The following is a 23775-nucleotide window of genomic DNA, read 5'->3' as shown; positions in this document are numbered from 1 at the left end:
AAGGGGCCCACAGTGGAAATCTGATGGTGTGGATGCACCCTGGAGCAGTACGAGGGCTCCCAGGAGCAGCCTTGGGCATTACTACGGCTGAAGAGTAGAGAGATTTGGACCCCAGTCACCTGGCAGGGTGGGAAGGGCCCAGCATTCTGCAAGGATGTCCTCTAGACCCAGCCTAGGGACACAACCACTGCTGCCCTGCACCTGAACTTCCCTCTCACACTTTTTCACTTACCTGCCTCACAGTGGCCCTGCCACCTGAGAAGACTGACGGCCTGGGCAGCGGAGATGAGAAGAGGATGGAAAAATCCAGCGAACCTTGCCCAGCCTCCAAGAAGCAACTGAAATTTGAAGTAAGTCTCCTTTCCTGGTGCTGGACCTTGGGGAGATGAGATGGTTTTCACAATGGTGCTCTGCCAGGCAGGAAGGTGATGTCTGTCCAGGCAGGAAGGCCCTTCACATCCTGCGTGGATGGCTACCCTTTGTGGGAGATCCCTCCGGCTGCTTCTGGGGTCCCCGAGGACACAGCACTGCCCACCCCTTTCAGCTCAGCTCTGGCCTGTCCAAGTGGGTAGTAGCCAGAGCATCTTCCTGGGCCGGGCCAGGAGTCCAGGAGAGGAGCATGGGAGTGGATGCGGAGAGAGGACTGTGGCCCTGCTGCAGCCATTACATTACTCTCTGGGCTCAGTTTCCTGAGTTCCCTTCCAACTCCCCAGGCTGATCTGAAGGACAGGGGCCTCAGATAGGATGGCTGAGGCGAGGCATAAGACTATGGGCAGGTCCCTGACTCCACCTGGGCCTCAGTGGTCAATATAGGACTGTGTTTTCCCAGAGCTCTCAGTGTATCTACCTGCCTGCCCTGCCCCCAACAGTGAACTGAGCTCCTGCACTGAGCAAAGAGCCAGTGCTGAGGGCAAGACCCAGCACCTGCATGGAGCTTCCTGGCAGCGTCTCACCCTCACGCCCTCCCTTCTTTATCGTCCTCCCAAGACTGCAGGGCATAGCTCTAGAGTCTGCACTGTGGCTGTGACTTTAGAAGATCCCTTCACGTCTTGGTCTTATATGGGCTGTGGGGTTAGTGCTGACACTGGCTCAGGGGTACTAGGAGCATCTGGCTCTCCTGCACCTAAGTGCCCAAGAGGGCATCAGGTATGGCCACATGTCCTCCTTCCCACTGGTGCCTTTGATCAGCACCTGCCAGTTGCCAGGGACCCATCAGTAAAGTGACCATGGTTCTTGCCCTTGTAGACTGAGGATTGTGGGCAGGGGGACAGATGAGTGACCCAAACCCAGAGACTGCACAGCCTGTGATGTGATAGGGATGAGGGGGTACAAAGGCCATCACCAAGTCAGGTGACATCAGTTGACCAAGTCTGAGAGAGTCTGCGGGTAGGGCCTGGGGCAGTGGCAGAGCTGAGCACTGAACCTCTGAGTGTGGGAGCAGGAAGTGGGGAGGAGGCACAGGGAGCCTCTTGGATGCAGGGGACATATCAGGCAGAGGGACCGGTAGGAACAAAGGCCTGGAGGCTGCACAGAGCCCATGCACTGTGTGCAGGAATCACAAGCTGTGTGTGTGGCCTGCACAAAGATGGTGGATATGGGGGCAAGACCACTCATGAGGAGCCCTGCCTACAGGAGCTGAGGGGGAACAGGCACTGTCTACTTGAAGGGCTAGGGCTGCCTACTTCTGCCTGGAACTCAACCCTGCTCTGAGCCTACCTGGGTCCCTGTAGGGTCTTCTAAGTGCCTGACAGAGCTGTGGGCCAAGCCTAGTGGCAGAGTGAAGACCAGACTCAGGCATCCTGCTCCCTGGATGCCTATTTCACAATCCATCTGACTGATTGCTAAGGACTGAGCCATGGTCCAAAAGGAGAAGTTGCTGTGCACTCCAGGTGGGAGGTAGGGGACAAGGAGACCCAAATCCGACAGATGGGGCCAGTCACTGGACTCATGCTTCTTACTTTACCCAAAGCTGTCCTGGAAACAGGTGAGTTGGTGTGTGATGCATACGTGTAGATGTGTGTGTGATGTGTGTGTGATGCGTACGTGTAGGTGTGTGTGTGATGTGTGTGTGATGCGTATGTGTAGATGTGTGTGTGATTGTGTGATGTGTGTGTGATGCGTATGTGTAGATGTGTGTGATGTGTGTGATGCATATGTGTCGATGTGTGTGTGATGTATGTGTGTGTGATGCGTGTGTGTAGATGTGTGTGTGATGTGTTTGTGATGCGTACGTGTAGGTGTGTGTGTGGTGTGTGTGTGTGATGTGTACATGTAGATATGTGTGTGATTGTGTGTGATGCATACGTGTAGATGTGTGTGTGTGTGGTGTGTGTGTGTGTGTGTGTGTGTGTGTGTGTGTGATGCATCTGTGTAGGCACCTGGTTGCAGCTTGTGTCATACCACATAAAGTACTTCCTTGGAAAGCAGAGTAGCCCCTAGCAGGTGTCAGGTGAGCCTATCACAGCTGAAGGAAGGCTGACTTTGAACTCAGTGTGGGCTGCCCCAGAACTGTAGATCTGTAGAGGCTTCAAGCAACAGCAGCCTGGGGGGTCGCAATGCCATCCTCACTTGCTCAGGCACACTCCTGCCAGCCCTTTTAGGCCAGATCCTTGTCCTCTTGGGGTTCCTGAGCCTGTCCTCAAGCTGAGTTAGCCCGGGTGCCAGTTTCCTGGTGGTAGAAGGAGAGGTCAAATAAGGCAAGACATGGAATAGAATGGTCTGTATTCATAGACTCTTATGTATCTTAAAGACTTGGTGTAGAACCATTTCCCCTAAATAGCTATTATTCTAGAACTGACTGTATGATATTCAGTAGCTTCAGTGTCCAGACCATGGATGATGGAACTACCACTTCCCAACTCAGATTCACACCACAGGTCACTGTGGATAATGATAATGAACTTATACTTGGATTAATCATTACAGCAAAAACACTAACCACTACCATTAATGAATTGGTTCTTCTGTGCATCAAACACACAGTATATAAACTTTTCTTTTTGCTTTACTTCTCCTAAAGTGGCTCTTAGACAAGGATGGAGAATGGGTAGTGTATTTAGGAAAGTGGCAGGGGGCCAGGGGAGGCAGGAGGCAATGAAAGGTGGGTCAACATGAGGCTCACTGGTGCTGGCAGCTGGGGCTTTGCTCCGGTGGGATCCACCCCCACCCCATGAAGCATATAGAATGTGTTCAGATGTGTCCTATGGAGGTGTAGGAGGCTGGGCATCTACCCACCAACATCTGTCCCTTCCTGTGCAGGCTACCTCTGTGTGTTTTATCCCTGCCTTTACAGGGCTGCCTCAGGGCAGAAAAGCAGGGTGCTGAGGAGGGAGGCCAAGGACTGTCCACTCCAGCTGCATGGGGTCTTAAGAGCCCATGGGGTAGGGCGTTTAATCTTCCCAATAATGTTACAGGATAGATATTGTCATTTTCCGTAACTTATATGGAGGAGAAACTAAGGCGGCATCTGCCTGGGATCCCACAGCTGTGGTGGACCAAGCAGGGGCTGGAATCTTGGGTGAACTCTGGAATTTTAGCTCTTAATGCCCATGTTTTGCTGCTGACCAATTCTAGGCATTCCAAGGTCCTGCCTGGGCCTTCCATGTTGCTGTTCCCTGGTGCCTTCCAGCAGCTTCTAGCCTAGGTCCGGGTTTAACCTTTTGGAGGTCACAAAGCCACCTCTCAGAACCCCTTGAATTTCCTTTGAAGACCCAAAAACTGCTGCCACCCCCCCCCGGGGCCTCTGTTCCTTCCTGGTCATTGTGCTCCTCCTTTGCCCAGGGTCTGGGAGGGCACGAGCTGCCCTTGGTCTGGCCTCTAGGCCTAAGCACCCAGCACCCCTCAACCATTGTTCCAGCTGATACAGTGACCAGCCTGTCTATGTCTAGGAGCTACAGTGTGATGTATCAGTGGAGGAGGACAGCCGGCAGGAGTGGACCTTCACCTTATATGACTTTGACAACAATGGCAAAGTCACCCGAGAGGTGAGTGCCCTGACTTTGCCTTCTGCTACTTGCCAGGACTCCCCTATACTTGGCCTGGGCAATGCTTTGTAGGGAAGGGGTAGGGGGCAGGCACAGAGCCCAGGCCACCACATAAAAAGACCCTGGGCCCATAGAACCTTGCCCCATTCTTTTTCTATGTGGTCCTGGAGATCTAGAGGTTGGGCTGGGCCACTCCAAGCCACTTCACTATTCTACATCCTTCCTAGGAGCTTGGGGTGTGAGGTGGGCACCCAAGGCCACACAGCACCTCCTGTCATTGGCACAGAGACGAGCATTCCACTCTAGGAGCAGCTCTACAGTCAAGCCCTAGGCATGGTTGCCCAGTCTTGTCTTCGTCCTCCTCCTCCTCTGCATGCCGTGACCCTGAGTTCTTCTCACCCCTTCTCCATGCCTGTGTCTTTGCATCTGTGCAAGCTGTGCACCTACTGTGCACCAGGCTTAGGGATACAGCAGGAACAAAACCGACACAGTTCCTTGCCTTGTGGCTCTGACAGCCAGATGTGGGAGGCAGAAAACAGTGATGGGAGGGCCGTGAGCTGTGATGTGATCAGTGAAGGAAATAAATAGGGTGGCATGGCAGCGGCTGGCCTGTGTCCAAGGAAGGTTTGTTGGAGGAGGCAGCATAGCACCAGAATAGAGCTGAGCTTCACTCTGCAGTGTGCAGGTTGCAGAGCCTTAGTGAGGGTGTCCCGGGTCAGGAGAGTGGGAACACACAGGGCATGTAAGGAACTGAAGGAGACTGGCATGGTGGCTGCTTGCTGGAGAGAAGCAGCTGTGGCCAGGGATCTGGTAGGAAGGCTACATGGATTTGACTTCAGGTATAAGGGAGGCCTCAGAAGGCTTGGGATCATTCCTTCTGCCCCCGTTCTCCTTCCCTGTCACACTCTGACATCCTGTGCCTTGTTTTCATATATGAGGCCTGTGCCTTTATGTGGAAGTCTAAGATCAGTATAGCCAGGCTCCATGCCCCCTTGGGCTCAGCACATGGGACCCCTGGGTGTCCCCAAGGCACTGAAGCATGGGTATCTTGTCTGCTCTCCCCACTCACTCAGGGTGAGTATTGTCTGCTCTCTGGATCGTGTAGGAAGTTGCCTTTAAGCTATCAGAGGAAGACTGGGGTTTTAAAGCCCACTTCTCCAGGCTGCAGTTGAGGGGATATTGGAACAGGTCAGGGGAAAAGCTGATTGATGATGTGAAGTTATTCAGGACTCTGTCATGAAAGTGACAGACCCCAGCCCATCCTGCTGCAAGTAACAAGAACAAAAGAAACCTGAAGTTCAGTCTGGGTATTGACCTCAGACATAGCTGTATCCAGATACCCACTGTCTTCTGTACCAGGTGTTCTCGATGGCTGTTTCCTTTGCATTCCCTATAGTCAGGCAGGCTCTCCCCAGGCAGAAGGTGACTGCTGACAGCTCTAACCTGTATCCCATCCTATTAGCAACCAGAACCCAACCTCACCAGCTACTGCAACAGCCAGCCTGGGCTTCTCTGAGTGTGGTCACACCTCCATGTCTTGTCACACATGCAGTGGTAAAGATAACCAGCCCCTCGTAGCTGCCTTTTTTCCTTTCTGGCTTAAGATGCTAAGGAGCCTTACATGCATTTGTCCCCCATCTTGGAGACCTTGGAGGCAGAAACCTGCAGAGCGACACTGCTTTCCGATTCTGTTTGTATCCTGCTTAATGACTTTGGTAATGAGGGGAAGGAGACAGCAAGTGAGTGTGGCTGTCCAGTAGAGGTGGCCCAGCCTAGCCTGGAACAAGTGTTCTCTGGATCATGTCATCCTCCTGTTCAGGAATGGGACATTGCTTTGAGTCTGAAGAACCCAGTTTGGTGTTTCCCCTGGTCTATTTTTAACCCCAAAGCTTGCCCTCAAACCCACCATAAATCCTGTTCCCTCCATTCTTTCTGGCATGGGCTGTATATACACATTCCTGTGTGCCAGAGCAGATGGGACCCACCTCACTGTATCTGCAGCTTGAAGCCAATGTCTGGGCCAACTCTCCAACCCAGAAAAAAGTATGTGTTTCTTCTTTAGGCATTTGTTCACGAAGGAGACATTTATTGGCACCTGTGTTAGTCAGCTTTCCATTACTATAACAAATGCCTGAGCTAATCAACTTACAGAGAAACGGTTTATTTTGGCTCATGGTATTGGAGTCTCCAGACCAGGAACACTTAGCCCTACTGTTTTGAGCTATAATAAGGCAGCACATCCTGAGAGGAATTAATTGAAAAAACCACTCACCTCATGGCTGGGAAGCAAAAAATGAGGAAGAAGAAGAAGGTCCCACATCCCCGTCGGACACACTCTTCTAAGACTCTACTAGCTCCCAGTAGTGCCATCCTGAGGACCAAGCCTTTACCACATGGACCCTGGGGACATTTGAGATCCAAATTAGCAGCCCCTATTCCCTTGTATGTGACCCTGTGTGGTCATTGACATTGGTTGGCAAGCCGGACATGGCAAAGCATGCTGGTTCCTTGACCCTGAGCCAGCAGGGCTTTCTGAGGGTGGGACACACTTGCAGGAGGCTGTTGGTGGACCATGGTTGCCTTGGTTGCCTCATCTGTCCAATGACACTTTCTTCATAGCTTCCGAAGGTGGTGAGAGAGTGCAGGCAACATGGTGGTGCAGAGCAGCTCTAGGGAAGGGAAGAAGGAAGAAGAGGGGTCCTCTGCAGGCCTTGCCAGAGCTTCAATGGTGAAGTAAGCCAGGAGTGAGCCCCTGCAGCCTGGGTCTCAAGCTGGTGGCCCCACAGTCGTTTCCCCACTCCCATGTTCTGATCTGTTCTCCAGAGAGTTTGTTAAAAATTAAATTAGTCATCAACATCAGTGATTCTGAAGGTTCTGAATTTCTGGCTTCTCTGAGATGACCTTCAGCCTGCAGAGTCAAAGGGCAAGTCATCCGAGCTGAACGGCTGCCACCCACCATGGGTGGGCCAGTGCCCAGATGGCCTTCTACTCTCGTCATCCATCACACATCTACATGGCCACAACTGTGCCAAGGTGGCCTCTGTCTCTTCAGCTAAAAGGAGATGAAGGAGGCCTGAGCATCTGGGCTTAGTCTGAGCTCATGAAGAATCACCAGGCAGATAACTTTGGCCGGGTGGACAGAAAGAAAACATCTTTTCCAGAAGTTTCTAACATAATTTAAAGTAGGAAGCTGCCTCTTGGACAAACAATCTCAGCAAATGCTCAGAACCAAGGGAGGCCTAGTGAGGGGAACCTGCACACTTCCACTCCTAGTCAGGAGTTTTCAAGACGAGATCCCTCAGGGAACAGGATTGGAGACCCTGTTCTGGTTTTAGGGGGTAACTGAGCCCAAAGAGAAGATGTGATTTGGTCAGGGTCTCATAGACAGGTTTCTCTTTCAGGGCTGTCTTAGTCAGTTTTGGCTGCCATGACAAAGTACCACAGACTGGGTGGCTTAAAGACCAGAAATGTATCTTCTCACAGTTCTGAGGCTGAAGAGTAAGATTGAGGTACCAGCTGGTTTGGTTGCTCATGACAGACACCGTGTCCCCTCATGGTGGAGATAGGGAGCAAGCCTCAGGATGCAAGTTGTTCCTAAGTTCCCTGTTCCTGTTAGGGCATCATCCCTAGTGAATCCTAGGCCCCACTTCCATTATGTCACCAACATAATCACTCCTTACTCTAACCACAGGCACTTTGGGGGTTAGGGCCTCCACACAGGAACATAGCAGGAGGCACAATTCAGACCAGAGCAGGGACACATCCATTTTTCCTTTTGAGGTGTTGCTATCCCCACTCGCTGGGGCCATGGCTCAGTCCTTGCAGGATAACCTGAAAGCACAGAAGTGCAGGTAGCAGCCTGGGGCATCAGTGATAGTGATGGATGAGAGTCATTTTTAACCCTCCCCTGCGAATGGTGCTCCTTGGGGTAGGTTCTGCACCATCCCTAAGAGAGCCCCATGGTTTGTGGCCATAACCCACTCCTTGAATTTTTCTTTTGAGGTTTCTCTTCCTCTCCCTCACTCCTGCTTCCTAGGATCCCTCAAATAAACCTCCCACACCCACATTTCCACCTGGGCCTTCTTGGAAGAGCAGGGGGGTGTTCAGCACTGCAGCATCAGCCAGACCCTTGGCTGCAGTGGTGGCAGTGCCCTGAGGCTGAAGCCAAGCCAGCACCTGCTTCCTCCCATGCAGGATATCACCAGCCTACTGCACACCATCTACGAGGTAGTTGATTCCTCCGTGAACCACTCGCCGACATCGAGCAAGACACTGCGGGTGAAGCTTACCGTGGCCCCAGATGGGAGCCAGAGCAAGAAAAGCGTCTTTCTCAATCACACTGGTGAGGGCTATGGAGTTGGCACCCGCTTCAGGAAGAACTTGAGCCAGCCTGGGAGGGAGGAAAGGGCCTGGGCTGGCACGGGCAGCTGCTTTGTGCACAAGTGGGCTTTGGCAGGAGTGGCACTGGGGTAGGGAGGAGGAGGAGGGAGGGAATTGCAGATGGAAGGCCCCGCGTAGGCAAAGCCATGAAGGTGGGAATGGGCATGGTGAGCACCACAGGGACTGTGGTGGACAGGGTGGTACGGCAGGTGAGGAGCCAGCTGCGGAGTCTGGTAGGGGCGGGGAGCAGGACAGGCAGCTGGGAGACCTGTTTAGTCTCAGTTGGGGACCTGCCACAGAGTTGTTGTGAAGCTGCCATGGGCCTGGAGCAGGCAACTCATCTGGTATTTCTTGTGCTTCTGGGGTGGGACTCAGACCTGCAGAGCACAAGGCCCCGAGCAGAGACCAAGCCTGCGGAGGAGCTGCGCAGCTGGGAGAAGAAGCAGCGAGCCCCCCTCAGGTATAGCAGCCATGAGCATGTATTGAGCACCAGCTGGGTACCTACATCTGAAGCATTCCAGGCAAGAGGCTCTGTTCCAGGCTATCTGTAGGGGGCCAACCATTTCAGCTATACAGGTTCACAAATTAAATTTAAAAAAATAAGTAGTTGTAGGCCCTCATCCCACCATGCAAAAACCCTTCTGCCCCAGTGTGATTTGGATTCAGATTTGTTGGGTGTCCTTGGCACATTTCCCATGCACAGGGGTTCGGGCAGTGCCCCAGGACCAAACATGCTGCTGTTACTGTGCACATTCACACCCCATGAGACAAAGACCTTCTGTCTCTTAGGGTGGCTTGGCTGCCTGTGTTATGAGGAACCTTTGTTTTTAGGCTTTTGGGTTTCAGAACTGTGGGTGACAACTTGTGAGGCTGTAGTTAATCTGTCCCCTTTTGTCACTTCTGCAAAGAGGGAGGGAGAGGAGAGAGAGAAAGAGAATATTTAAAGAAAAGCGTTGAGTGATGGTGTCAGGGTGGTACGGCAGATGTGAAGATCTGTTTTCCCACCTGGTGCCAACAGGACTAGGTGGAGTAGGATCAGCTCTTCCCAGGGAGAGAGAAGGCATGCCCAGCTATGGTGCTATGTGGGCTGGCAGAGGGCTAGGATCAGGATATTCAGGCTGGCTGGAGAGTGGGGTGGTATGGGGAGGACGACTGGGAGGTAGATCAGATTGCAGATGTCCCTGAGGGGTGGGGCAGGAGTTCAGCATCCTTTAGGGGAGAAAGGAATCCTCTGGCAGTGCCCCCTCCATCCCTACTCTCCCATACACATGGCGAAGGGACCCATGTTGGGTTCTGGGGCAGGCTTTGATGCTACAGTCTGAAACTAACAGTTTTGGAGAACCAGGCCAGGGGTCAGCCACCTGCCTGCAGTGGACACAGTGGTTTGAAGCCTGGTTTGGGAGCATCCTTACATTTTGAACAATAACACCTCATCTTTGGTTTGGGTGCATTCATAGTCCCTGCCCATCCTTCCCAGCAGCACCAAGGAGGCTGGGCAGTGGGCTGCATCTCCCTGGGCAGGGGGGAAATGGAGACCCAGACTTTAGAGGTCATTCCCTCACCTCCTCCCAGGACCTGAGGAGAGTGAGTCAAAGGCCAAGCATTTGTCCTAGTGGCTTCCAGCAACCTGTTGGCCACCCAACCCAATAGTGGTGGCTGATGCCCACACATTCACTTCCTTCCCTACCACAGGTTCCAGGGCGACAGCCACCTGGAGCAGTCTGGCTGCTACCACCACTGCGTAGACGAGAACATTGAGAGGAGAAACCACTACTTAGATCTTGCGGGAATAGAAAACTACACTTCCCAGTTTGGGCCTGGTAAGGGACTCCCGCATGGGACATGGTGTGGAAGTGCCAGACTGACTGGTGGCCACTGCTCCCCCTTGGGCTAGCGACAATGGAACTCTTACTGGACAGGTCAAATATGCTTTTTGGAGGAGGTAACATTAAAAACAATTTCAAAAGGAAAGTAATACACATACAAAATTGAGTAAGATCAAATAGTATCTGAGGACTTAGAATGACAAAACAATCACTTCCTGTCCCCCCAACCCATCCCTGCCCTAGTACCTGTGGCCACTTTGACCTCTCTTGGCTGCTTTGGCAAGGGAAACGCTGCTGTCTGTCAGCCCTCCGTAGCCATGGAGCTTTTGCTAAATTTCACGCCTCCACTTCCTTCTCCCTTCCTCATGTGAATTTAATTCCTCTGTGGGTTCCTGCCGCATTTCATCAATATGCTTAGAATTCTTCTCCAGCCCGCTGACCGTAGTTACCGTGTCTCACTCTTGGAGGGGAACTATTCTTTTTGAAGACTTACTTCAGCCCGAGCTCTTCCCAGTTAGCAGACAGGAAAGTTCCACTTCAGAGAACTTTCCTCCAAGGCAGCCTGGCAAAGGAGGGTGGGTGCTGTGAGAAAGAGGAGCTGGCTTTTATCAGTCTTGGCGGAACTCGGGGCAGGCTCATCTCTGGGGTGGAGTACCTGCATACAGCAGGTGCTCATTAAATGTCTGTTGAATTGGTTCCTAGGCTCCCCTTCAATGGCCCAGAAGTCAGAACTGCCCCCTCGCACCTCCAACCCCACTCGATCTCGCTCCCATGAGCCAGAAGCCATCCACGTCCCACACCGGAAGCCCCAAGGTGCGGACCCGGGCTCCTTCCACTTTCTTGACACCCCATTCGCCAAGGTCTCTGAGCTTCAGCAGCGACTCCGGGGCACCCAGGACGGGAGCAAGCACTTTGTGAGGTCCCCTAAGGCCCAGGGCAAAAATGTGGGTGTGGGCCACGTAGCCAGAGGGGCAAGAAGCAAGCCCCCACTGGCACCTGCTGTCCCTGCAGTATCCCCCTCTGCCCATCTGGCTGCCAGCCCAGCCCTCCTTCCCACCCTGGCTCCCCTCGGGCACAAGAAACACAAGCACCGAGCCAAGGAGAGCCAGCCAGGATGCCGGGGCCTGCAGGCACCACTGGCCACAGGTGGTGCCATGGCGGGGCGGGAGCATGTGAGGGAGCTGCCCACAGTGGTGGTCTACGAGAGCCAGGCTGGGCAAGCGGTCCAGAGACATGAACACCACCACCACCACGAACATCACCACCATTACCACCACTTCTACCAGCCCTAGAGCCGTCCCTGCCCAAGACCCACCCGCCATATGAAGGACCCTCCCCATGCCCCAAGGCATTATTATTCTATTAATTATTGTTATTATGATGATTATTGTTATTAATAATTATTGTTACTCCACTAATATTTAGTTAGCCTTCATGTAGAAGATATATGGAAACACAGAACTAAACTTTTATTTATATGTTGTGGGGACTGCATAACTCACCCAAGAAGTGACTGTGGGCTTGGAAGGGGCCTGTAGATGGCAGAGGTTCCCTCGGGACTCCTGATTGTGGTTTCATGTGGATGTGCCTGCTTTTCTCAGTGCCACGGGAGCTGTCAGCCTAGGCTCTGCCCCAGCCCAGACCATTCAGGAGCACACTCTTCCCTGGCCTGGCTTCAGAGATCTCATGATCTCGGAGAGGACAAACAGCTGCTACCTCTTAGTGAATTCTGGTTTGATTTTGCCCTTAACTGACTGTAATGTGCTACGGGGTATTTCAGCGAACTGCAGATATGCGACCTCCCTGTTTTGTTGTGTTTTTATGTCCCAACCTAAGCTATCCTTCCTGGACTTCTCTTTCCCACCTTTCCAATGGGACGATGACATTGGCCCAAGCCAGCCCCATCTTTTCTGCCATGCAGCCACATGAAAATAACACCTCTCCTGCTCCTGCCCCTCCTTCTCTCTGCTTTTGAAAGATGCACCCACGTTTAACAACTATCCCTTAAACTGCTAGAGGGAACCAATCACATAAACAGGCATGGTTTTCCAAGATGGAGCAGTTGTGTGGTGTTGGCTGTGGCAGAGGGGTTGGAAACCTCATGTTTTACCAGTGGCAAACACCTACACATCTTTGTGGTTCTCTTAACAGCTTCTTGTATCTATAGGTAGATGCCACCTGTCCATATCGATATCTTTCTATAAATATACGTTCTCAGGTATCTTTGCTGGCATGCAGAAATCAGTGGTCTGCTTCTCTGGATGCTCCCTGAGCCTGGGTGTGACCCAGTGTGCCTCCTAGATTTCTGTCAGGTACCCATAGCACTTGCCTATCGACAGAGGTCCTTTCTTGGGGTTTTGTGTCTGCAGACTTTAAAGAGGCCTACTGGGGCACAGAAGCTTGGAGGGAGTGGGGACAATAGCCAGAGTTGAGCTCTTGGTGCAGTGTCCTTAACAGGGCAGTGTTTTGTCTGGTCAGAACCCAGGAAGACCAGGAAAAGAATCACTGACAATCTCACTATGGGCAATTTGAGGAGCATTTAATCAAGGGGTTACTGACAACACGGGGCAGAGCCTCTTGAGAGAGTGCGGAATCTGGGGTAGCACTGGATGCTGGGAGAGGTGTCATCTTCAGCCACAAAAGGTTGGGGGAGCTGGGGACCCTGGAGGAGCTGTGATGTTCACTCAAGGAATGTAGTCAGCTGTGGGACCCTGACCCACTTTTGCTGCTCTTAGTCCTATGAGGCCACTGGAGCAGATGGCTTGGGAGCATGTGGGTTTGGGTCACACGGGTATTCTGGGAGGGAGCCGGGAGTGAATCAGGACCCTCCCTCCTGCTGCTGCCTCTCCAGTGGGGTGCCTTCTTCCCAGAACCTCAAGTTTGGTTTTAATGTGATTGGAAAGCAGTTACTTCTGAAGGCAGGGAGCTTTAGTTGTCACTGTACTCATTTTACTCCAGGACTGGGTTGATAAAGCCCTTGAGAAACCATAAGGGGCAGGCAGCGGAAGCTCAGGGAGGTTAACTATCTCCCTTGACAAGACCACACAGTAGTGGCAGTGTTGGGTTCTAGGATTCCACAAGATCCCTTAACCACTGTAGAGAGTGTTATCCCTGGTTGGCTTGGGGTTGCGGCTTCCTCTTCTGTCAAGATCCAACTCCAGCAAGCTGAACTTGGAGGAAGGCAGGCAGGTAGGTAGGTGGATGAGATGACAGGCTCATGTATGAATGAAGCAGAGACTGGTTTGTGACCCTGCGTCTCTGGACTCAGACATGGCATTCTGGGTCTCACACAAGAAGGAGAGGACGTTCCACTAGAGGAAGCCCAGTGAAGGATTCTGATTGGCTGGGCTTACATTAGGTACCCCTGGATCAATCACCATTGCCTATCTGGGGGCACATGTTCACTGGGGCAGTATAGAAGACAGCAAGGGAGGGGCTCATGGCCCCCTGGCTATGACAATGGAAATGTGGAGGGATGGGACAGTGGGGCCTCTGGTTGACAGTGGTATCTCAACCTGCCAAGAGGAGGTCCCTTGTTGCCAACTCCTGCCCTGCACCTGTTAGGATTCTGTTATTTCTCAGAAACTGGAATTTACGCAACTTTCAAAAATCACTTATAAAAATAGTGATGTGCGCATGTAAGGTTAAGATAGCACGAAAAGTGTACAGTAAAAGTAAGCTTCACTCCATCCCAGCCCACATCCTCAGGTGCCTGCTTCTTGGTACCTGCTGGGACCTGTCAGCACAGTTTGGTGGTGGTGGTGAGTACAGCTGCCCAGGCTCCAGTCCTAGCCCCTTGGCTTCACACCTGGGGCTTCAAGTGCAGTGCTGTCAGTCATTTTCCCCTCTGTGATCACTGTCAAAGTGTTAGCTGTCCTTCATTACCAGAATAAATGCATTTATATGAAGTATCTTCACATTTACATTTTGTTTTTAAAATATTTCAAACACAGAGTATGAAACAGAAAATTGTCTACCAGTAATTGTGAGCTCCCTAGCCAGAATTTACAAATGCTGACATTTTGCACGATTCCGTTCAGATCTATTTTTAAGAATGAAAACCCTGAAGTGGCTGCCTAATCCCCTTCCCACCCCACCCTTTTATTTTTGCACAAGGAGCAGCATAGTATTCATACTTGTGCCCTTTTCTCTGCAACCTAATATTTGGAGACCTCCCCCTGGGTCACTGAGCTCTGTCCTCCTCACTCTAACAGCTGCTCAGCCTTCTCCTGCTTAAAGGCACTGTCACCTCCTGGCAGGCCTGTGGGTCATCTCTCATCCTGGGCTATGACAGACACACTGTGTGGAGGGTCCTTGTGTATGGCTTGTCTCAATGTTCACCCACAAGAGCACCAGTGACAGAAAGTGATAGAAGGTGTCGACACAGAACTGCTGAGTTCAAGTGTGATTTTTATTTTGATGCTATTGTTAGTGACCTCTAAAAGTAATTGTATCAAATATTTAGAAATTGAAGGAAGAGTTTGCATGGTGGCTCACACCTGTAATCTCAGCTACTCAGGAGACAGAGATCTGGAGGATTGAAGTTTGGGGCAAGTGTGAGCAAAAAGTTAGCAAGACCTCAATAAACAAATAAGCTAGTCATGGTGGCCTGCCTAGCTACATGTGCAGGGGGCCATAGTAAGAGGATTGTAGCCCAAGGCTGGCCCTAGGCAAAGCATGAGACCCTACCTGAAAAAAAAAATTAAAGCAAAAAGGGATGAGGGTGTGGCTCAAATGGTAGAGCACCTGCCTAGCAAGTGGGAGGCCCTGAGTTCAAAACCCAGTACCACTAGAAAAAAAAGAAATTGAAGGAAGAAGAGAAGAAGGGAGGGAGATAAGAGAGGAAGGAAAAGGAAAAGCAAACTAGAAGGGGCAGTCATGCTTCTTGGTAAGGTTTTCCTGCAGGTGTGTGGGGTAAGAAGTTTGGTCCTGTTTGCAGATCTGATGCTTGGGGAATGGGGGGGATCTCCTGGGTCTGGAGAAGCTGCGGAGGACAGGACTCAGGCTTTGTGAGCCTTGGACGTACAGGCACGTGGCACAAGCTGGTTGGCCGGAGGATGTCTGCTTCTGTGGCTGTCCCTAGGCACCGAGGATGTGTGGTATGTTCAGGGAGGCCCTTGGTGACAGGGCCTGCTCTCATCTCTCCAGGAGCATGGGGGTAAAGAGCCAGGGGCTGGTGCACAACATGTCAGCTGTGCCAATTAGACTTTTTGGCAAAGGGAATACCCAAGAGCAGTTTCTTTGTCTTCCCTGCTTTTCTTAGTGTTCAGCTCTCAAGTCATTGCTGGGCTCTAGGGAAGGCAAGCACAGAGGTGGCAGGAGGAGGGGGGCTGCCTACACCTCACCTCTGGAAGCCACATTAATAATGGCTCCTACAAGGCTTGACAGCACTTGGGGAATGAAAGGGGACCCCCAAATGTGCTCTGAACCAGCTGGCTGTGAGTGCTACCTACCATCCTCAGCTCCACAGCAGACCCTGAGGGACTGCCCATGCCTAAAGGCCCCAAGGCAGTGTTGCCCTGAGTTCAGTCCTGCTCAGGCAGCTGCCCTGGCTTCAAAGGCCCTGCACTCACCCCTTTTCTGGATGCAGGCAGTGCTGTGTTCTGCAGAGCTGATATGAATGCTTCGGCCATCTGAATACCATGGCCAAGGTGCCTTCCCATTACTAAGTTATGCCGCTCCTGGTGGTAACACCCCGCAGGGTGTCTGGCCTGGCTTTTGGTCTCACCTTCCAGGCCAGTGGATCCTTAAACCCCACCTCTCTTCCAAAAGCTCACACCCTGGTTTTTCTGATTAAAATATCTCCCTGCAAATGGCTACCCATACACAGCTCCTTCCTCTAGAATGAGGTGGGGGTGAGTGTGAGACCTATTTCCAGTAGCAGCAGCTGGGCCTGGGAGGAAGTGGCAAAGCCTCCCCAGGCACCTTGTCTCCAGCAAGACTCCAGCGACCATAGGGATGTCTTCCTTTAGCTTCCACCTCCCACACAATAGAAACCTGCTAATCTAGCCTGGAGCCTGGTGGAGACAAGAGGGTCCCTACCTAGTTGTGAGTCCCTCCAGGCATGGCTTCGGCATAGGCCAAACTTTCGGGAGGAGAAGAGGGGCAGAGCAGAATGCTCACACCAGTGACTCTCATTCTGTGAGTACTGAATTCAGAATCAGCTGGAGGAATTTTCCAGAGACCAATCTGTAGGTCCACCTCTGAGAATGTTGATTTGCAGGTCCAGGGTGTGGCCTAGGCATTAAGATGTTTAAGGCCCCAAGGTGACATCCTATGTAGAGGCTGAGACCCTGGAGCCTTGCATCTCCCTGCAGATGAGCTAGGATGGCCCTTGGAGGGAAGTACTTCACTTCAGAAGCTGGGCGAATTTCCCTGGGAGCATGGTAAATGCAGACCCCCCAATCCACCTAGGATTGATGGGATTAGATGGGCCTGAGAATGGGGTGCAGGGACCAGTGCTTTTAACATGCTTTCTGCCCCCGGGAGCTGGTGTTGCAGCTGGGCCCACAGACCACTGTAAGAATCCCAGGACCTTGTGCCTTGGCACAGCAGGGACTTGGGGAGGATGGATGGCTTTAGGTGGCAGGGGAGACAGAGTGAGTCCCCCGACCCAGCCTCACTAGGGACCTCCAAAATGTCATGGATGTTGGAACAAGCAACCATGATCACACCAGAGCACTGGAGGACTCAAACACTCTCCATTTGGAGGCTGAGTTCTTTTCCTCACTGTCCTGCTGTCTAGCTCTGCCAACCGACCCCCCTCCCTTATAGAATCACGGGCACCCTGGAAAGCCCAATGAGTGGCCCCATCTGGTCACCCCAGGTGACCTCTGGGATGTGGATTTCTGCCTGGGCCAGACATCTGGAATTGGGGAGATGTGAGTGAGCTCTTGGAAGCTTCCTTCCCTTGTCTTTGCACTTGGTCTTGGGGCCCTGTGGGCCAAGGCCAGCCTTGGGGAGCAGGGCTTGGTGCAGCTACCAGCAGCACCGTTTTGCTGCAGTGCAGACCTAGGCTTGGTTCCAAGCTTATGGGGCCCTGCCCTGTGTCTATGAGGATCTGCTTTGGGGTCAGGTCTGGGCAGACCCTTCAGATGGTCCTTCCTAGCCCTCCATCAGGCAGTGACATAGGTGAGGTGGGCCTTAGGGGTTTAGAAGAAAGACTAAGGTCAAGCTGTCCTGAGGAATGGCCAGAGCCTGAGCCAGGAGCCCAGGCCTCACCCAGAACTCAGGGGGGACAAGCTGAGCAGGAACATGGCTGTAAGATTTCCCTAGCGCTGGGAAAGTCACCTCAATTCCACCTGAGCTACAATGTTCCCTGCTTCACTAAAATAACTTTCCGAGATATTTCTGATGGCAAAATTCTGAATGAGGTCATCAAAGCCGACCTGTGCAGTTCTTCCTTTTCTGACAAGTCAGCTTCTCTTATAGCCACCTTAGCAGACGCACTCAGTACCAGCCTGAGGGTTACCTTCCTCCTGGTCTGCAGCCTCTTGCAGGCAGGACTCCTCTTGGGGAGGGGAGCTGCTTCTTCAGGTCATGGCGCACAGGTGGTTAATAAACAGAAGAGGGGTAAGAAGAGAAGGAGGCAAAGGGAGGGGGTGGGCATACATGTTGGTCACTCTCCATTCTTAATGATTCATGGCGTCCTCCTGCCCAGCTGGAGCACTGCAAATAAAAGTTTGGGAAAGCAACACATCATTGACAACTTTCAATTTTCCTAAATATGGATTAAAAAAGAAAATAACCTGAAGTCTCTTACTGTTTAAATTAAAAAAACTAAAATAGACAGAAGGCTGTAATTTAGCTCTAATTAAAAAAAGGAAAAGTCCTCATGTGTCATCTTAGAGTTTTTCCCCCAAAACCATGAAGATGTGGTCAAATGTTCATTGTGCTTTTGAATAACTGCTAGGGGTCTGGCAAGAATGATTTTTCTCACAATAGAGATCGGGAAACAGGGATTCCAGAGGGCATGTGTGGTCCAGACAGATACTTGTTCCCAAGCCCAGCCCAGGCTGCAGTGTCGTCTATCTGCAGAACACAGGGTAATAGCATCTGTGGTGTTTGGGGAGAGGTTTACCTGGCTCCATCCTGATCGTGACTGCCAAGGCCACAGTGGTCCTGCTGTGTTGCTGAGGCCCCAAGGTGGCCACATTCAGGGCTGGTATGCCAGTCCAGTAGCTGTGTCTCTTGGTGCTGGGTCTCTTGGTGCATGACAGAGGAATGTGAGAGGGCTGAGGCCAACTTGCCCAGGGCTGTGTCCCCAGGTAGCTGTGGGGCCTGGAGCTCTGACCCGCCTCCCTGCCCACTCAGAAACTCTCAGAGCCAACCCCCTGGTGACCAAGACTGTACCTTGCCCAACAGCATGTCACATTTAGCCCAGGGTTTCAAACACTTCAAACGAATTTCCAAAATCTGAAGTTTAGACCTAAAGATGTGATTTGGGGCGGGGGGGCTTTTCTCATAAAAATCAGAAAACGAGATCAATCCTCCACCCCGCCTTCCAGGATCAAGCTCCGCCAGGTAGCAATCCATAGGAACCAAGTAATGTACACCCCTTCAAATGGCTTACATGTCTCACTGGCCTGGTCTGGAGCCCCTTCACCTGTCCCCCATCCCTTCCCTAGTCTGGCCTCAGGCCTGTGGCTCACAGCCCCTGGGTCCCCTTAACAGCTAACCTCAGGGGTCGTCAGTTAAAAACTGGACCTGATCAAGACAGAGTTTCAGAGACAAAAATGACTGATGGATATTTCAGGCATGGGAGGTCTTTGGGGGAATCCTGGAGACCCTCACTCATATTCTTCATTTAGGTGGGGCAAAGTTAGCTGGAGGGACCCTGGCCCAGGTGAGACACTTCCCCAAGTCTCCTACAGAGACATAGTGGGTCGAAACTGCATCATCTACACAGACTGGCTGGACTCCTGCTATGCCACTATTGAGTGGCTGACTGTGGGCCGGTAGCCTCCCCGGAGCCTCAGTTTGTTTCTCTGTAAAGTGGGCCTGATGACTCAGCTCCAGGGTCCTTGGAGATTTCAGCAAGACAAGAAATATGAGAGAGGCTTCTTCCATGTTGAGCTCCCTGGTGAATGCCCCCAGTTCTCTTGGAGGCAGGAGAGAAAGGCTGCTGGTCTCGGGCTCAGAGTGGGCAGAGGAGCCCAGGCGTGAGCTGTAGGTCCTGTAGAACCAGGAGGGTATGGCTGTAAATTTTCTGGACCTGACATCTTGGGTCCTCTACATGGATAGAGCTTGAGAAGGTGACAGAATCCAGCAGCCAGGCCACAGAATGCAGGCCGGCGGCTTGACTAAGATGGGCCGCGTGGTCCATGGTTGACATCCCGGTTCTGCCACTTACCAGCTGTGTGTCTTTGGGCAAGTGACTTGCTCTCTCTGCACCTTGGTTTACGTTATGGTTTGAATCTGAAAGTCCCCAGTAGACTCATGTATTAACGCCTACAGTGGTGCTATTTTGGGAAGTTCTGTAGACTTTAGGAGGTGGAGCCTCGCTGGAGCAAGTAGGTCACTGGGGGTGGGTTCTGCAGGTGTGTCTTATCCCTGGTAACTTCCTGCTCCCTACTTCCTGTCTGCTATGACATGAGGAAGCCCTTATATCACATACTTCTGTCACCATGATGCTCTACCTCATCACAGGCCCACAAACAACAGAGCCAGCCATGATGGACTGAACCATCTGGAAGCATTGAGCCAAAGTACATCCTTCCTCCCTTAGGTTGTTTCTGTCAGGTACTTAGTCATGGCGATGAGGAAAGTCACTACCACAGTTTCTTCTCTGTACCTGCCTCACAGGGCTCTGGTGAGGACTGGAGTGAATGGGCAGATGGGCGTGGGCTGCTCAGCACAGAGACACACAGCAGCTGTCAGTAAGTGGTAGCTGTGGTTAGGAGAGTGTGGCCCTGAGCACTCTGGGGAAGATGCACTGAATCATCAGCACTAGCCTGGCTGCAGAGCCCCCTGAGGGGCAGCTTCTGGGGCATGATATCTCTGCCACATGCTCGAAGACCATCCTGCCTGTTGTTTTTCCCTCCTCCCTTCCATGGGACCACTTCATTCCTATAGACCTGACTGGAGGTGTGGACCTGGGCAGGCGCTGCCCTCTCTGGGCCCCAGGTCTCACTCTGCACAATGAGATGGTCCCTCTGCCCCCATCCTGATATGGGCCATTGGGAATGACAGTTCTGAGTCCCATTGGTGGGCAGTGGTAGGGACCTGCACCTGAGAGCCCCTTCTCTGGGGAAGCGAGGCTATTGGAACATTCTTGGCTGTCCTGCATCTGGGTCCATCCTTGTCCTCAAGGAACTGGGCCCAACCCCAAAGCTGAAGGATTGCTGGGAAGTGTAAGTCACTGTGTCTATCATTTATGGAGTGCCTACTACATACTCAGACAGCCTTGTGAGGAACCAATGGGGAAAATGAGTTACAGCCCACAGAAGTGATTTACCAAACTTGTAGTTAACGTGTGGAAGGCTTAAATACAAGCATGACACCTGTCAATAGAGAAAAGCTGTTAGCCAGTTGACCCTCCCTTTCAGGGGGCCAGTAGGCTTTGGCAAGGACTGACCAGGGCCAACCCTTCTCCATCACCTTCCATCATCCTGCCAGTCCAGTGAATGTGAGGGAGGGAGCTCCGGGGATAGGGTTGAGGCTTTGCTGAGGGCCCACACACTATGGCACCCTGGTCCCCTCATTCCCATGCTGAGCAGTTCAGTGACCACACTCTATACTCATTCATCTTGGTAGTTACATTCTATAAAGTCACCTTGAATACTGAATTAGCAAATACTGAGCCATCACTCCTGGGGGATCTGCGGGGTGAGACTCTTGCCAGAATGGGTCACAACACTGTTACCAACCAAGCAGTGCCTAGCCTGGTTTTGTGCATGTCATTATTTAAAGACACCCGGTTCAACTAGAAAATGTCGCATTCACACTGGGCATGGCCAGCAGTGCTGCATCTCACAGAGGACAGAGCTTGTGCTGCTGGCGTGTCACAGCCTCCTTGTGCCCGGGAACACCAGATGGCACTTCTGCATAAGCCTGGGACCATTTGAAACAGCAAGATTACTAACCCCACACAATGGCACTGAACAGACCATGAAGGGGACATTTGTTTAGCACGACAGAGCGCCACCCTGTTCAACTTCAGCTGGGAATGCACAGCTACGCTGCTCCACAAGTGTTCACTGATACCATGAAAAGGCCACAAATACTGATTTTGGAGTTACAAGTACATGTTAGCAAGCAGGCAGATTTGCATGCAGCCCATGTGAGCAGTGAGGGTTCCCTGTATGTACTTGTGTACACCTCTGGGTATTCAACTTCCATAAGGCAGTATCTTGGTCTCCGAATAATCTCAGGATTAGTTTGTAATCCCAAGGGCCCAGTTCAGATGGCACTTGTCAAATGTCTGTTGACTGAACACACACTCCTGGCCTCCTGAGTGGCCTCAGCCAGGCCCCACATGAAACCTTCTGTCAGGCGCAAAGCATTCATGGTGACAGGCAGTGGGACATGCTGGTGAATAGATTGGGAACTGTCGATTCTTCCATCATCAGGGATGGTGGCGTTTGTGCATACTGAAACCAGGAATCTTCTGAGGACCTTCTGGGGACACAGAGGAAAGGGGCAGTGGTGCTGGCCTGTGGGCTCTCAGCAGGGGCCCTGAATGACCTCCAGTGGCTCAGGTTCCCCTGCAAGATCCTCTCAGGAGGAAAAGGGTCCCTGGCCCTCTTAGCCAAGCTCACTTGGTTTCTCTGACTCTGTCCTCAAAAAGCAGCATGTGACTGATTTGGTGCAGAAATTCCAGGCCAGGATATTTCAGTGCCATCTTTCCTCCCTCCTTCACTCTTGCCTTCCTTTCTTCTCTCCTTCTCTCCCTCCCTCCTTCCTTCCTTCTGGAGAAGGATTTGGCATTTCAGTTTAGTTACTGCATGTCATTCTCTGGGTTGTGGCTACACTACCTCCTTCCCATTTGCAAGGAGCCACCCAAATCAAACTTTGGGGCAAGATTTAATCAGAACAGAAAATGACCTGAATCTGGTTCAGAGGGGACCTCTTGGGCCCAGCCGGCCTTTCCCTGTGCCACACCTAAACACACTGATTTCAGTCTTCCGGTCACCATATTTTCCAGTCTTTAGTGATCAACCACTATGTGTCAGCAACCATGATGAGCACTAAGCAAAACAGACATCATCTGGAGCTACCTTCATGGACTTGCAGCCTGGTAGGAGCATAGTAGTCCTATAAAAGTCACATTGTTGTGCACTGTGATAGCTTCAGGGAGACACATTGGAAGGGACATCAGAGGGGAACATGATTGAGGTTGGGGGCAGGAGAGGAACTCTCCCAGGAGTACCTGCAAGGTTGAGGAGGAAAGCCAGAGGGGATAGCTTGTGCAAAGGCCCTGAGGTGGGAGAGAGGAAAAGCCATTGGATGAATGGTGGAGGTCAGCAGGGCTGAGTGCAGCAAGGAGTGTGCCCAGGATGGGCGGGGCAGGGGGCTGTGGTGGGCAGTGAGCTCATTACCCTGAGAGACGCATCAACTGGTTGGGTGGCCAGAGGGGAAGACAGGATGCTACACTGCTCACTTCGCTGAGAAGGGATTGGAAACAGTAACCTGCAGAGGGGCCCCTCATCTCATTAAAAGATAACGATGGTGACTCCATGAACAGAAGTGGTTTGTGACATCCTTTCCCACGGAGGCACTCAGGATTCACTTGTTTTTCTACATGTAGGATCAGCACTATGGCTCCTGACTGTTGAAGAGCATTTCCTTAAGTAGAAGGCATAAAAAGGAAAAAGAGAGAGAGAGAGAGAGAGAGAGAGAGAGAGAGGCCAATGACTCCAGCGCTCCCTTGCATTGGGGTCCTAAAGGCAGGAAGGAAAGAGCTGACTTATGTCCCTCTGCCAGGCAGGCGTGATATTGACTTAAACGTGGGGGATTTAAAAGGCCCCTGTGTTCCCGCTTTGTGCTTTGCTTCTCACAGACAGCCTGGGACCTTTGAAGTCAGCCTGGCCCAGTGGGGAGCGGCTTCTGTGGAGAGGAGATGCTAACGGGGCGGGGAAGGGGCAGGGGGCGGCCCAGACTCTATTAGGCATGCTCGAGCAAAAAGGAAGGCGAATCCAATGATAATGTACATCTGTTTCAGGGAATTTATAAGCTTTGAACATTTTTTATGGGCAGATAAGTGGGTCCTTTCTTACCCTAACTTAAGACTTCAAAGCCGAGTGTGTGGATAATGCAAATTGCTGAAATATGAGATTTTCCCTACAAAGAGGTTTCCAAAAAAGACAGGAGGAAAAGGAAGGAGGGGAGAAAGAACGAAGGCTAATTGATGCCACAGTCTTTTATGTATACGGAAAAAACGGGACCGAAATTGATTTTTATGAAATAAGAAACTGATGGAAGACACATAGAAGAAGGTTGTGTGGCAGGCATGGGGGCTGGGATGGGACCAGCCTTCCTCCCAGGGTGAGGTCAGCCCTGGGGACACAGTGTCCTGTCTCTTGGAGCCCTCACCCGTAATGGGGACACAAGGACACTTCGGAGTTTTGTGTCCCAGCTGGAAGGCC

The 23775-nt window shown here is 51.9% G+C and overlaps 1 protein-coding gene across 6 annotated transcripts in view; it reads left to right on the top strand.

Moving 5' to 3' along the window:
* Positions 1–23243, top strand: part of Nkd1 (NKD inhibitor of WNT signaling pathway 1) — an 89026-nt gene extending 65783 nt beyond the window's left edge. For all 6 annotated transcript variants that reach the window (XM_020182521.2, XM_074056022.1, XM_074056025.1 and 3 more), the window contains 6 exons: positions 244–350; positions 3888–3983; positions 8178–8325; positions 8739–8823; positions 10056–10183; positions 10892–23243. In XM_020182521.2, coding sequence (XP_020038110.1) covers positions 244–350; positions 3888–3983; positions 8178–8325; positions 8739–8823; positions 10056–10183; positions 10892–11481 — 1154 coding nt within the window. In that variant the 3' untranslated portion in view covers positions 11482–23243. The remainder of the gene's footprint in view (positions 1–243; positions 351–3887; positions 3984–8177; positions 8326–8738; positions 8824–10055; positions 10184–10891) is intronic.
* The last annotated feature ends 532 nt before the right edge of the window (positions 23244–23775 follow it).

The sequence above is a fragment of the Castor canadensis genome, chromosome 15 (assembly GCF_047511655.1).
Source record: "Castor canadensis chromosome 15, mCasCan1.hap1v2, whole genome shotgun sequence".
NCBI lineage: Eukaryota > Metazoa > Chordata > Mammalia > Rodentia > Castoridae > Castor > Castor canadensis.
The sequence above is the reverse complement of the archived record's forward strand: the minus strand, read 5'-3'. Positions and strand labels throughout refer to the sequence as shown.